The following is a 13817-nucleotide window of genomic DNA, read 5'->3' as shown; positions in this document are numbered from 1 at the left end:
CATTGTGTTGGCCAGGCTGGTCTTGAACTCCTGGCCTCAAGTGATCTGCCTGCCTCGGCCTCCCAAAGTGCTGGGATTACAGTCGTGAGCCACTGAGCCTGGCTCACAACTACTTTTTTTTAAGAGTCAGGGTTTCACTATGTTGCTCAGGCTAGACTCCAATTCCTGGGCTCAGGCGATCCTCCCACCTCAACCTCCAAAGTTGCTGGAGGCACAGCACGTGGCACTGGACCCAGCTGCTGCCATAACTTTAACAGTGATGCCTATGGGATGTACCTTTGAGCTAAGGGGTCTCTTGTCTTGGTGCAAAGCTGGATACAGCTTATGAGAGATAAGAGGCAATGCATAAAATTAGCTGGGCATGGTGGCACATGCCTGTAATCCTAGCTACTCAGGAGACTGAGGCGGGAGAAACGCTTGAACCCGGGAGGCGGAGGTTGCAATAAGCTGAGATCGTGCCATTGCACTCCAGCCTGGGCAACAAGAGCAAGACTCCATCTCAAAAAAAAAAAGCAATGCATAAAGTCGAGAAAGAAAGTGCCAGAGAAGGATTCAGGTTGCTTCAGGGGGTAAAAGAGCAGTAAATAGTTTTATTTGAACAATGGTATGGTATGGTATTAAAAGACATTGAGAGGAATAGTGCAGTAACTTCAGACACTTTCTAAGTGCTGTAGATCTTTTAAAATCCATCATAGTCATCTTGCTGACTTCTTTAGTGACGATTTGAGTTTTAATTATTCAGTTATGCTGCCAAAAGTACTGCAGGTTGTCAAGTATCATTTATCCAAAATGCTTGGGACCAGAAGTGTTTTGGATCTTGGATTTTTTCAAATTTTGAAATATTTGCATATTTCTCTAAGAGAAAAAAGATATTTTGGCATGTAATGCATAATATTTGCATAATTATAATCCAGTGTTCTAAAATGATTGTACCCACCAGAATCTACAAACAATAAGGAACTGTGGTTGTCTGCTGCAAATAACTATGACAAACCACACTGTATCACATGTATTAGCCCATTGTGACATTGTCAATTGACCATATGTACATACATGTATACATAAGATACAGTATCTTGGGGATGGAACCCAGGTGTAAACATGAAATTTATTTATGTTCATATGTACTTATACACACAACCTGAAGGTAATGTTATACAATTTTTTTATTTTTATTTGTTATTTTTTTTAAAGTCAATATATTTTTATTCAAGGAATTCCATGTTGTGATTTCTTCCACTGTCCATCAAGGCCACTTTAGATCCACTAAAGAGCTGGAGTCAAAAGATTGACCTTCAAGTTAGCCCTTTTTAATGAAACTGATGCTTATTTTAATCCAGTTGTCTGTCAGCCCATAATTCTTTTACTTTGGCTTCTGTCATCTCCTTTTAATATGGATATACTGATGAAGACTTCAAAATTCACCAAGAATCTTTGGGATCTAATTTCTTCAACCAGTTTAGTTTAGGGTCCTTTTTACTGTAGGTGTGGATCTGCCTGGTTCTCAATTTGACACCCTCCCTTAACATGAATGAGTTCAAATCATATTCATTCCTAAGCGGTCACACTCAGGAATAGTACAGATGTGTGGAATATGCCAGTACCTTTAACTCTAGACATCATGTTCTCAAGATAAAAGCCATTAAAACAAAAAGCCATCGTATGTATCGTCAACATGAAATTGTAATGCAAAATTAATACTGCTGAGGATTTCCCTTATATCCCATGCTGTTTATCTATTTTACAGTCCTAGAATCAGTCTTTTTTTTTTTTAAGAGACAGGGTCTGTCTTTGTTACCCAGGCTGGAGTACAGTGGTACCATCAAAGCTCAGTGCAGCCTCCAACTCCTGAGCTCAGTCCTTTTGCGTCAGCCTCCCCTTCCTGAGTAGCTGCAACTACAGGCACATGCCCCAGTACCCAGCTAATTTTTAAATTTTTGTGAAGATGAGGTGTTTGTTACTTTCTTGCCCAGGCTGTTCTTGAACTCCTGGTTTCAAGCAATACTCCCGCCTCAGTGTAGAGATTGCAGGCTTGAGCCACTGTGCCTGGCTTGGAACCAACCTTTGTGGCTATCAATACTCCCATCAGTTAACTGTCTCAGGTATCATAATATCCCTTCTTATGTGTATCAAAACTCATACTGAACAATGAGTTCTGGGTTGCAAAAGAGGATTTATTTTTTGCACCTATCCATAAGTCTTTGTCCACAAGTTAAAAACAGTGCAGTATACAATATTTTTAATAATTTTGTGCGTGAAATAAAATTTGTGTAACTTGAACCATTAGAAAGCAGAAGTGTTAGGTGTGGAGTTTTCCACTTGTGGCATCATGTTAGAATTCAAAAAGTTTCAGAGTTTGGAGCATCTTGGATTTTGGATTTTTCCAATTAGGAATGCTCAACCTAATCAGAAGTGAGACTTGGACATTAAAAGTTTGAAAGCCACGGTTTTATTTGCTTAGTAAGTACATAATTGCCACAGTACTTTTTATCTTAGTTATTGTGTAGAATCTGATGACTCCTCGACATGTCACCCACACTTCTCTCCTGAGCTCAGGCCTTATCTCTGATAACCTTCTGGACATCACACAAGCATCCCTTGCTCAACACACCCCAGCCAGAGTTCTCTTGCTTTCCATAAAAAGCACTCTAAAATGTTTGAATTAAATTGAAGAGAAAGAATACAAAGTCCTGATAAGTGGAACCATGAAATGTTTCATCTTTTTTTCCCTAAGTTTAAAAAGATCATGAAAGTAATACATGTTTAATGTTAAACTATTTAAATAATATAAAAATAAAATCTAAGAAGTGAAAATTCCTTCTTATCCTCCCAAATCTCATTCTCTAGAGGTAACACTGTTTTAGTAGTTAGGTAAGTTATCTTTCCAAACTTCTTATAAATAAGCAAATATACAAACACATATATACTTTTTCCCCCTTGGAAACAGGATCATGTTACAAATCATTCTGCAACTCACCATTCACTTAACAGTACATCTTGAAAATCCATCTGCTTTTTCATGTGATTATTAGAAGATTGTTTATGTGGAATGGGTAAGACCCCACCTGCTCCATATTAGTGATATTTTCCGAGGTTAGCTGTCTTAAAGGGAAACAATGAAAAAGACATTTTGGCATGTAATGAATAATATTTGCATAATTGTAATCCAGTGCTCTAAAATGATCACACCCACCAAAATCTACAAACAACTAGGAACCATGGTTGGTGGCTGCAAATAATTGCTATAAATTACACTGTTTGTGCCAGGTGCGGTGGCTCATGTCTGTGATCCCAGCACTTTGGGAGGCTTTGGGAGGCTGAGGCGGGCGGATCACTTGAGCTCGAGGAGTTCGAGACCAGCCTGGCTAACATGGCGAAACCCCATCTCTACTAAAAATACAGAAATTAGCTGGGCATTGGTGGCTCACACCTGTAATCCCAGCTACTCAGGAGGCTGAGGCAGGAATATCATTTGAACCCAGGAGGTGGAGATTGCAGTGAGCGAAGATCAGGCCACTGCACTGCAACCTGGGCAAGAGAGCAAGACTCTGTCTCAAAAGATAAAAAAAAAAAAATTACACTGTTTGTGTTACATGTATTAGCCCATTGTGGCATCATCAACAGACTTTTTTTTTTTTAATGGTCCAGATAACCAAATCATCACTGGGCACTATGCACCATAACAATACACTTCATTTACTACAATGCTATTCTTTTTTCCTTTTTTTTTTGGACAATATCTTGCTCTGTTGCCCAGGCTGGAGCATAGTGGTTCAACCATGGCATGATTCTCGTGCCTCAGCCTCTCCAGTAGCCGGGACCACAGGCGTGTATTTTTTATTTTTAGCAGAGATCGGGTCTCACTGTATTGCCCAAGCTGGTCTTGAACTCCTGGGCTCAAGCCTTGACCTCCCAAAGTGCTGGGATTACAGGTGTGAGCCACTGCGCCTGACATTCTTTTATAATGGATGAACATCTACAAAATATTTTCCGAATTCAGTTGTTTGGATGTTTTTGTTTAGACTCTTAGCTAAATGATTCTCTACTGTATAGATTTATCTCATCCTTTTTAAAAACTGTATATTTTTATAAGTATGCATTTGCCAAATTTTACTCTAACATTCCCATGACCATCCTCTTAAGGAAAAACTTTGAAATACTTTTATTTAGCCATACAGTTAAAATTTGGCTGGAACTAAGTGATCTGTGTTTAGTTGATGAACCGATCCATGCTTGCATTCTTCCTGTTCTTGCATCATGACTGTTTCATCTCCCCTTGATTCTTTCCCCTATATGCATTTAAGCCTGTCTGGTTCTTTTCTCAAGCCTTTGCTCTCTACTTCCCTTTCACCCAAAGCATTTCATGTTTCCCCTTTACAACCATAGTATAAGTATCAAACTTCTCACCTGTGACTTCTGCCTCTCTATACATCTCTCTTCTACTTTTAACTTTCATGTTCACAATATGCTATCTTTCTCTTATTTTCACTTCTTACCTTCTCCAACTTCAGAGAATCCCTACTGCCTAGTGTTCTTGGGAGATGCTAGAGGATACACAAAATGCCACCTCCCAGAAGGTCGAGGCATTTTTTTCCTTAAAAAAAAAAAAAAAAACCTTTTAGCCAAACACTTCTAAGAAATGCTCCATTTTCTCAGTAGTATCTTCAGAAAGATTTCAGAGGTAATTGCATCTACAAAATAAAGACTAAGTGCTAAGAAAATGAGCAATCCGATAAGAATATGTAAAATAAAAAACATTATTACTGAATTCTTTTTTTTTTTTTTTTGAGACAGAGTCTTGCTCTGTCGCCCAGGCTGGAGTGCAGTGGCATGAACTTGGCTCACTGCAAGCTCTGCCTCCTGGGTTCACGCCATTCTCCTGCCTCAGTCTCCCAAGTAGCTGGGACTACAGGTGCTCGCCACCATGCCTGGCTAATATTTTGTATTTTTAGTAGAGATGGGGTTTCACCATGTTAGCCAGGATGGTCTCGATCTCCTGACCTCGTGATCTGTCTGCCTCAGCCACCCAAAGTGCTGGGATTACAGGCATGATCCCAGCCTGGCCTTTTTTTTTTTTTTGAGATGGAGTTTCACTCTTCTCCTCCAGGCTGGAGTGCGATCTTGGCTCACTGCAACCTCTGTCTCCGGGGTTCAAGTGATTCTCCTGTCTCAGCCTCCCAAGTAGCTGGACTTACAGGTACCTACCACCATGACCAGCCCATTTTTGTATTTTCAGTAGAGACGGGGTTTTTCCATGTTGGCCAGGCTGGTCTTGAACTCCTGACCTCAAGTCATCCGGCCGCTTCGGCCTCCCAAAGTGCTAGGATTACAGGCTTGAGCCACCTCACCTGGCCACTAAATTCTTCTAAAAATCCCTTGAGCACACTAAATGATATATTGAACATAGTTGATGACCAAATGGTGATGTAAAAATTCCATTAGGCCCGGCATGGTGGCTCATTGTTATAATCCTAGCACTTTGAGAGGATGAAGTAGGAAGATCACTTGAGCCCAGGATCACTTTGAGAACAGCCTGGGCAACATAGCGAGACCCTGTCTCTTCTGAAAAAAAAAAAAAAAAAAAAATTAGGTGTGGTGGCACATGTCTGTAGTCTGAACTACTAGGGTGGCTGAGGGGGAGGATTGCTTGAGCCCAGGAATTCAAGGCTGCAGTGAGCTATGATGGTACCACTGCACTCCAGCCTGGGCAACAGAGCAAGACCCTATCTCTTTTTGTCTTTTTTTTTTTTTTTTTTCCTTTTTGTGGAGAACGGGGTCTCGCTATATTACCCAGGCAGGTCTCGAACTCCTGGGCTCAAGCTATCCTCCCGCCTCTGCCTCCCTGAGAGCTGGGATTACAGGCATGAGCCACCCACGCCCGGCCGACCCTATCTCTTAAGAGACAGTAAGAAATAAAAATTCCATCAAAGATTTTCTCTTAGGGTATAAAACCAGAGACAAAGATGAAAAACGGGAGAAATGTCCAATGGTTCTCAACCGTATCTGGCTGCACATTAGGATCATCTAACATGCTTTTTGAAAACACCATTACTCTGGCCCCACCACAGACAAATTAAATCCAGACTCTCTGGGCTGGAGTCCAGGCATCAGTAGCTTTTTTAAGTTCCTCAGGTGATTCTATTGTTTAGCTCAGGTTTAGAAAAATACTTAAGAAACCTGAAGGATAAAACCAAAATGTCCAAAGTCTATCTAATAATACTTCTAGAAGTAGAGGACAGAGACATCAAAGGAAAAGAAATAATGCTAGAAAATTTTTCTGGAGAGTCCGCGAAGACTTGTCTTCAGCAGTTAAAGGCCAGAATATCAAGGCCCCTGCAGGAACTAAGGAAAGAAGACAAGTACCTTGACATATCCTTGCAATGGGTCTGAACTCCAAAAATAAGGATTATATGTCTTCCAGAGAAGAAAAGATGGGAGCCGCAGTGTGCACTCTGGAGGGAAAGAAACCTACCTGGCCTAACTGATCCAAACACAGGTTCTGCTTTTTCCCCCAGATGCCGCTCTCCAGTGCATTCCCCTAGCTCACTCCTGCTTTCTGGGGCTGACCCCAGACCTAGAGCTTCTCCAGCCTCCCCTGGGAAGAGCTGCTCTTAACAGTTGGTGTTTGGGAGGCAACTTTCTCTTCTCTGCTCTCTCCTTCAGTCTAACCTCATCTGCTGTGTAGTGTTCAGAAATTCCCCCAAAGTTCTGGTTCAGTTAGGAACACTTGTTTTCCACCTCAGAGTTTTGCAAATTTTAAAAACTTTCTTGTCATCCCAAGAAGTTGGGATGAAGTTGATGGGGAGAGGAAGTTGATGACTTAATCCTGTCATTCAACTTTTTTGAGGCCAAATAGGGTAAAATCATATTAAGGGGAATAGTATTGTATTCAGGTTCATCCTTTAGTATGTAATAGTAACATTTGGATAGTCTAATATTTTCTGGCTTTTTTGTTTGTTTGTTTTAATATAATCCTTTGCTTTCTGCTTACTTAAAAACAGTAATTTATCCAACTCAGCACTCAGAGTCAGGGAAAGTGTGGTCTGTTAGCTTTGTTTTCTTCAGTAATTACTTGTACTGAGAAGAAAAATAAGTTTACCAAAGAAATATCTTTCAGGCCGGGCGCGGTGGCTCAAGCCTGTAATCCCAGCACTTTGGGAGGCCGAGACGGGCGGATCACAAGGTCAGGAGATCGAGACCATCCTGGCTAACCCGGTGAAACCCCGTCTCTACTAAAAAATACAAAAAAAAAAAAACTAGCCGGGCGAGGTGGCGGGCGCCTGTAGTCCCAGCTACTCTGGAGGCTGAGGCAGGAGAATGGCGTGAACCCGGGAGGCGGAGCTTGCAGTGAGCTGAGATCCGGCCACTGCACTCCAGCCTGGGCGACAGAGCGAGACTCCGTCTCAAAAAAAAAAAAAAAGAAATATCTTTCTGAAAACTCCCCTGTTAGTAGCATAATCTGAGGCAAGACACTGATATTTTAACAAAGAGAACAATACAGTAATTTACGTAATACACATAGGGAATTGGTGGATATGGCTTTAAAATGACTTCTCATTTGGGGGACCTGATAGTTTAGTTATGTTAACTGAAGTTTTCAGTACACTATTGATAAAATATTAAGTGTATTCTCATTTTTCTGTTATATCTCAGGTGTTTGCTGACTAGCACTTTGGAGAGTATATGCTTATCTGCCATGTCCATAACAGAACGAACTGTGTATTCCCTTTCTGATGTACTGGATAGCAATTTTTCGCCTTTGGACAGTTCAGCACAATAAGCTTTATCATAGATTAATATCCATAGCTACATAGTAATATTAAATCCAGAATAAACCTAGGGTGAGGGAAAGAAGAAAAGTCTCTCTTATAAAAACGGTGAAACTGTCTCAGTGTGTCATTACAGTTTTTAGGAATTGTCGGTCCTTACTGTCTTTTTTATATAATATTCAATCAAGGAAAAAGTTTCATTTGTTTTGTTAGCTTACAAAAACCTATACTCCTAATGGCTTAGTTGGAATTAAGGGGAAATACTTGGAAAATTCAGTTTATTTCTTTATTCTTCCAGCTTTATCTGCTTTTGAAAGTTCAAAAGTTTGTTTTCTTGTTGTTTTTATCTTTGTGTTTTAATTATTCATAGTACTTCTCTTCTTATGGACTCAGTACCGCTGACAAGAGCCATCCTCTGAGATTACTAAGATGACTTGCATCCCTTGAAGTGTTGGAGCCAAAAAATGAAGAGCTAATTCCTTTATCAAATGGGATTTAGAAAGCTAGTAAATCAGCTTATATAGGTTGCCTATTTACTTGGATTTAAACAAGCCATTGTTTTCAAAATAGCAAGGTGTGAGAACCAAAAGAACATGTTTCTTTTTTTTCTCTCTCTTTTTTTTGAGACAGAGTCTTGCTCTGTTGTCCAGGCTAGAGTGCAGTGGCATGACCTCGGCTCACTGCAACTTCTGCCTCCCAGGTTCAAGCGATTCTTGTGCCTCAGCCACCCGAGTAGCTGGGATTACAGGCGTGTGCCACCACGCCTGGCTAATTTTTGTATTTTTAGTAGAAACGGGGTTTCATCATGTTGGCCAGGCTGGTCTCAAACTCCTGGCCTCAAGTGATCCCACCCACCTCAGCTTCCCAAAGTGTTGAGATTACAGGCATAAGCCACTGTGCCCAGCCTGAAAACCTTTCTTCATTGACAGTATTTTCATTTAAAAATTTAGCTGAACTCCAAATGATGAACATTCAAAAGAAAGCATTGTCTTTGGATGTGTTGTAGTTATGTTTGCTCAGTGCTTTGTTTTGATTTTTTTTTGTGACATTTGTGCATGTGCGATCTCTCTAGCACTCTGAATGAATTTGAAAGCAAGTTGCAGATATCATGACACCTCACCCCTAAATACTACAGCATGTGTCTCCTATGAACAAGGATATTACTCCACATAAAACCGTAATATTATAATATTATATCACACTCCAGAAGGCTAACATACAGTAATAATAAGCTAATACACAGTCTCCTTTTCCAAGTTCTTATCATATTTTGTCCCTTAATGCAGGATCCAGCCAAGGATCACTGATTACACTTTGTTGTCATATCTCTATAGTCTCCTTCAATCCCGTCTCTCTCTCTCTCTCTCTCTCTCTCTCTCTCTCTCTCTTTCTATCTCTTTTTTTATCTTTTAAGAGATGGGGTCTCACCCTTCGGCCCAGGCTGGAGTACAGTGACATGATCACAGTTCACTGCAGCCTCAAACTCCTGAGCTCAATCAATATCCTTCCACCTCAGCCACCTGAGTAGTTGGGACTACAGGTGCACACCACCTTGTTGGTTCTTTATGTCATTAACATTTTTCAAGAGTCTAGGCCAATGGTCTTGTAGAATGCTCCACAATCTGTTTTTGTCTTTTCTTCTTGATTAGTTTCCGGTTAAACATTTTTGATAGGGATACCACATAGATGATAGCACACCTATATCACATCACTACATCCTATTAGGAGACAGAGTAATAGCAGTTTTTTTCATTATTGGTGATGCAGAGTTTGGTTATGGTGCAGATCACTTGTTAAAGTGGTATCAGTCAGATCATTTTATTTGAAAGGCCCTTTTTCTTTTTTAATAATTAGTTATCTGTGGGGTACTTTGCCAACAACCTCTCACCTGGTGGTTTTAATTTGTTCAATGCTTTACACCCAGGTTTACCCAGAGATCTATTGATGGATGTCAGCATCTCTGTGAATCCCCAGGAAATTTTTTTGTGTGCATATATTTTCCCAGGCATACAGTCCAGGACCCTCCAAATATTTAAGAAATCTTTTCCCTCTGTTATCGAGGTGCCTTTTACAAGTTTCTGTGCATCACAGAAGCATGGTATAAGCAGTGGGTTTCTGGAAGCTGGGAACCAATGCTGTTCTTCTGATTTTCCTGATTATCTAGCCAGCCTCATGTAGAGCTAGGTACATAATTTTTGTTTGTTTGAGAACGATTTGTTCTGGCCTTTCCCTTATCCTGAGCCAAACATTTGGATCTTTTATGTTTGGTATAAACTGTACTAGAAACTAAAGCAGAGGGACTTAGCCCCTGGTTTTTGGTGTTCTCTTTGAAGATTTTGGGCACAACAATTGGATTTGTGTCTTTGTTGAACTGAAATCAGTAGTGGTCATTTGGAAATGAGTTAAAACACTACAATGTATGTTTTCGTTGTCTAGTTACAATTGTATCAATAGGACATTTTCCACAAGTGCAGAAAGACTGTTTGACTCTAGACAAGAAGGCTCAGGAGATGACTTTAGGGTGCCTTAAGTTTGTTATTAGCCTAATGTGTAATAGCTGTAGGAGTGAGTCCTTCTTGATTTTCCCTGCCCAAGCAGGGAGCAGTTGGAATTCATCATGGCAGTGGCTAGGTGTGTTTTGTTTAGCCTATGATTAGCCTGTTGGTTACATTGGCTTGCCTTACATGAAAAAAATGTCTGTCAGGTGACCAACAATAACAATAAGAACTAACATTTGAATAGTATACCTTAAAAATACACATTATACCACTTCATCCAGAAGATTATCTGTGAAAACAGGTATTTTTATTCTAATCACATAGGTAAGGAAAAAAGGCTTAGAGAAGTTAAGGTAGCCAACATCAAACAGCTTGTAAGGATCAGAGGAAGAACCCCCCAAATTCCATTACAAATTCCTTGCACTTTTTGTCTTACCATTCTTAAAGGTAGAGGCATTCTAGGGAATCTAAATATGAACAAAGCATGGACTTTGCTCTGAAAGATCTTTTAAACCTAACAGGCGCATAGACTTATAAATCTCTTACAGACAACAAATGGATAGAAGAGCTAAGGAAGTACATAAAAGGGCAACATGGCCTACAAATAGAGGGTCAAGGTTGGTATGATAGAAGTAGCATTTGAGGGAGGTGGATGTTTTGGAAACGAAAGGGAGTGACCAGAAGAATGACTATGGGAAAGCCCCGGGCTTGTTGTAGAAGTGGAATTGGCCTAGTTTGGCTAGAGCATGAGCCGCATGAAAGAAAGTAAAAGAAAATAGTGGCAGCTAGAACTGAAAGGTAGATTAGGGCCAGATTGTGAAGGGCCTTGAATGCCACATGGAAGAACATTCTGTAGGTATTTTGGGCAGGAGATGAAAAATGACCCTACAGAAGGCCCAGTCATGATGATAAATGGTTAAACATGTTTAAGTTACCAATCTGTGCTAATCTTTAAACAAATGTTATCTCACTGCTGCCTCACTGTAACTCCATGAATAGTGTACTGTGTCCATTTTGTAGATGAGAAAGGAAGGCTCAGCAAGATTAAGGAAATTGGAAATGTCAAGAGCTGGAGCTAGGACCCAGACTTGGGTCTGTCAGATACTAAGCCTGCTCTGTGTCTCACTGTGATTGATATATTGTCACTTCTTTTATTAAGAACCGATAAGGTTTTAACCCTCTGTCAAGAATATGGCTGTAGAAAAAGGATGTTTTCAAAGTTGTGAAGGAACTGCTTCTCACCATGTTATGTTAAGGAATGTAATCACTACCCAACCTGACTTGTCCTGTTCTCTGTTTTGAGACCGGAGCTAGGTGGGAAATTAAAGAATTGGATGATGTTTTATTTACATGCCCGATGACATCAATACACGCTCATAGCAAATGCCTTTGTTTTCGTTTTCAGTATCTAAGCTTATTGGCCCTAAGTAAATCTTAGGTTAGATAGAGCTCAGTTCCCAGGGACATTGAAGATTCATAAAGAAGTGATATTTTTCCTAGCTAAAATATTTTTCTTCTTACCAGGTTCTCTACTTAAAAGACAATGACTACTGATGAAGGTGCCAAGAACAGTGGAGAAAGCCCCACAGCCACTGTTGCTGAGCAGGGAGAGGATATTACCTCCAAAAAAGACAGGGGAGTATTAAAGGTGAGGCCACAAAGCTGAATGACATACAAGGAAATCTGCTGTCTGGAAAGATTGTTTATACTCTTTCTGAGGGGGACTGGGGTGGAAAATGTTTATTGAGGGTTACTAAGTGCTAAACAGTAGAGCTAGATTCTCATTTTGTCTTCATAACTTCAAGGTTTTTTTTAAGAGTTGAGTCTCGTTACGTTGCCCAGACTGGTCTTGAACTCCTGGGTTCAAGTGATCTTCCCATCTCAGCTTCCTGAGTAGCTGGGATTTTCTTTTTAAATTAATTAATTAAATTTTTGAGAGAGGGTATCTCATTATGTTGCTCAGGCAAGTCTTGAAATCCTGGCCTCAAGCGATCCTCCCACCTCAGCCTTCTGAGTAGCTGAGATTATAGGCACGAGCCACTGCGCCCAGCTAGGTATTTTAATTTCTAATCCCAGATTATAGATGTTGAAATTGAGACTGGGCTAGGTAAATTAACTTGCCCAACATCATATATCTTAGTAATGCAGATTTACCTGGGGTTCAGGTGCAAGTTATATCTCACTCTAAAGGGCTATGTTTCCCTATTCTCAGAGCATACAAATAGGTTACTATTTTAATGTATCCTTTTAGTACACTAAAGCTAGCTAATGACAATTTTAAGACTTTTTAAGGAAAGAAAAGCTAACATGAAAAATTCAAAGGAGTTTATTTTATTTTATTTTATTTTATTTTATTTTATTTTATTTTATTTTATTTTGAGACAAGAGTCTCCCTCTGTTGCCCAGGCTGGAGTGCAATGTTGCGATCTCAGCTCACTGCAATCTCCGCCTCCTGAGTTCAAGCAATTCTCCTGCCTCAGCCTCCCGAGTAGCTGGGATTACAGGCACCTGCCACCATGCCTGGCTAATTTTTGTATTTTTGTAGAGACAGGGTTTCACCATGTTGGCCAGGCTGGTCTTGAACTCCTGACCTCAGGTGATCCGCCTGCCTTGGCCTCCCAAAGTGTTGGGATTATAGGCGTGAGCCACCGTGCCCAGCCCAAAGGGGTTTATTTTTATATGTAAATATTGTTCCTGTGTACAGTGAAGAAATCTTTTGAGATTTCCTCAGAGTAATATATCTTACTTTTGAATTAGCTTTCCTACTTATTAAAGCACTATACAGTCATTCACCATATAATGACATTTCCGTCAGTGACAGACTACACCTTCAGCGGTGGTCCCATAAAATTATAATGGGGCTGAAAAGTTCCCATGGCCTAGTGGTGTCATAGCTGTTGTAACATGGTAATATAGTATATTACGTGTTTGTGGTGATGTGGGTGTAAACAAACCTACTGCGCTGCAGTCACATGCAGTTATGTATAGTACATAATACTTGATAATAAATGTTTATATTACTGGTTTATGTGTTTACTATACTTTCTATCATTATTTTAGAGTGTGCTTCTACTTATTTTTTAAAAAGTTAACTGTAAAACACCCTTGACTGAGTGTGGTGGCTCATGCCTATAATCCCAGCACCCTGAGAAGCCAAGGCAAGAGGATCACTTGAGGCCAGGAGTTCAAGACCAGCCTGGGCAACATAGTAAGATCCCTATCTGTAGAAAAAAAATTTAAAAAATTAGCCAGGCCTAGTGGCATGTACCTGTACTCTCTTCTACTCAGGAGACTGAGGCAGGAGGATCATGTAAGCCTGGGATTTCCAAGCTGCAGTGAACTATGATCATACCACTGCATTCTAGCCTAGGTGAGAGAGGGAGATCCTGTCTCAAACACAAATGAACAAACAAAAAACAGCCTTGGGCAGGTCCTTCAGGAGGTATTCAAGAAGAAGGCATTGTTGTTATAGGAGACAGCAGCTCCATGCATGTTATTCTCCTGAAGACCTTCCAGTGGGACAAGATGTAGAGGTGGAAGACAGTGATAT

General features: G+C 40.3%; 1 protein-coding gene and 1 pseudogene across 3 annotated transcripts in view; one reads left to right on the top strand and one right to left on the bottom strand.

Annotated features, from left to right (window-relative positions):
- The window catches only part of FKBP5 (FKBP prolyl isomerase 5), a 116592-nt gene that overhangs the window by 33075 nt on the left and 69700 nt on the right, over positions 1 to 13817 (top strand). For all 3 annotated transcript variants that reach the window (XR_002521530.2, XM_003897498.5, XM_017957823.3), the window contains exon 2: positions 11792 to 11915. Coding sequence is in view for 2 of the 3 variants with exons in the window: in XM_003897498.5 (XP_003897547.2) it covers positions 11811 to 11915 (105 nt within the window). In the remaining variant the exon portion in view is untranslated. The remainder of the gene's footprint in view (positions 1 to 11791; positions 11916 to 13817) is intronic.
- Positions 2110 to 2226, bottom strand: LOC116275581 (annotated as a pseudogene).

This window comes from Papio anubis, chromosome 6 (assembly GCF_008728515.1).
Source record: "Papio anubis isolate 15944 chromosome 6, Panubis1.0, whole genome shotgun sequence".
NCBI classification, from domain to species: Eukaryota; Metazoa; Chordata; class Mammalia; order Primates; family Cercopithecidae; genus Papio; species Papio anubis.
Note: the sequence above shows the minus strand (reverse complement) of the source record. Positions and strands in the feature narration are given on the sequence as shown.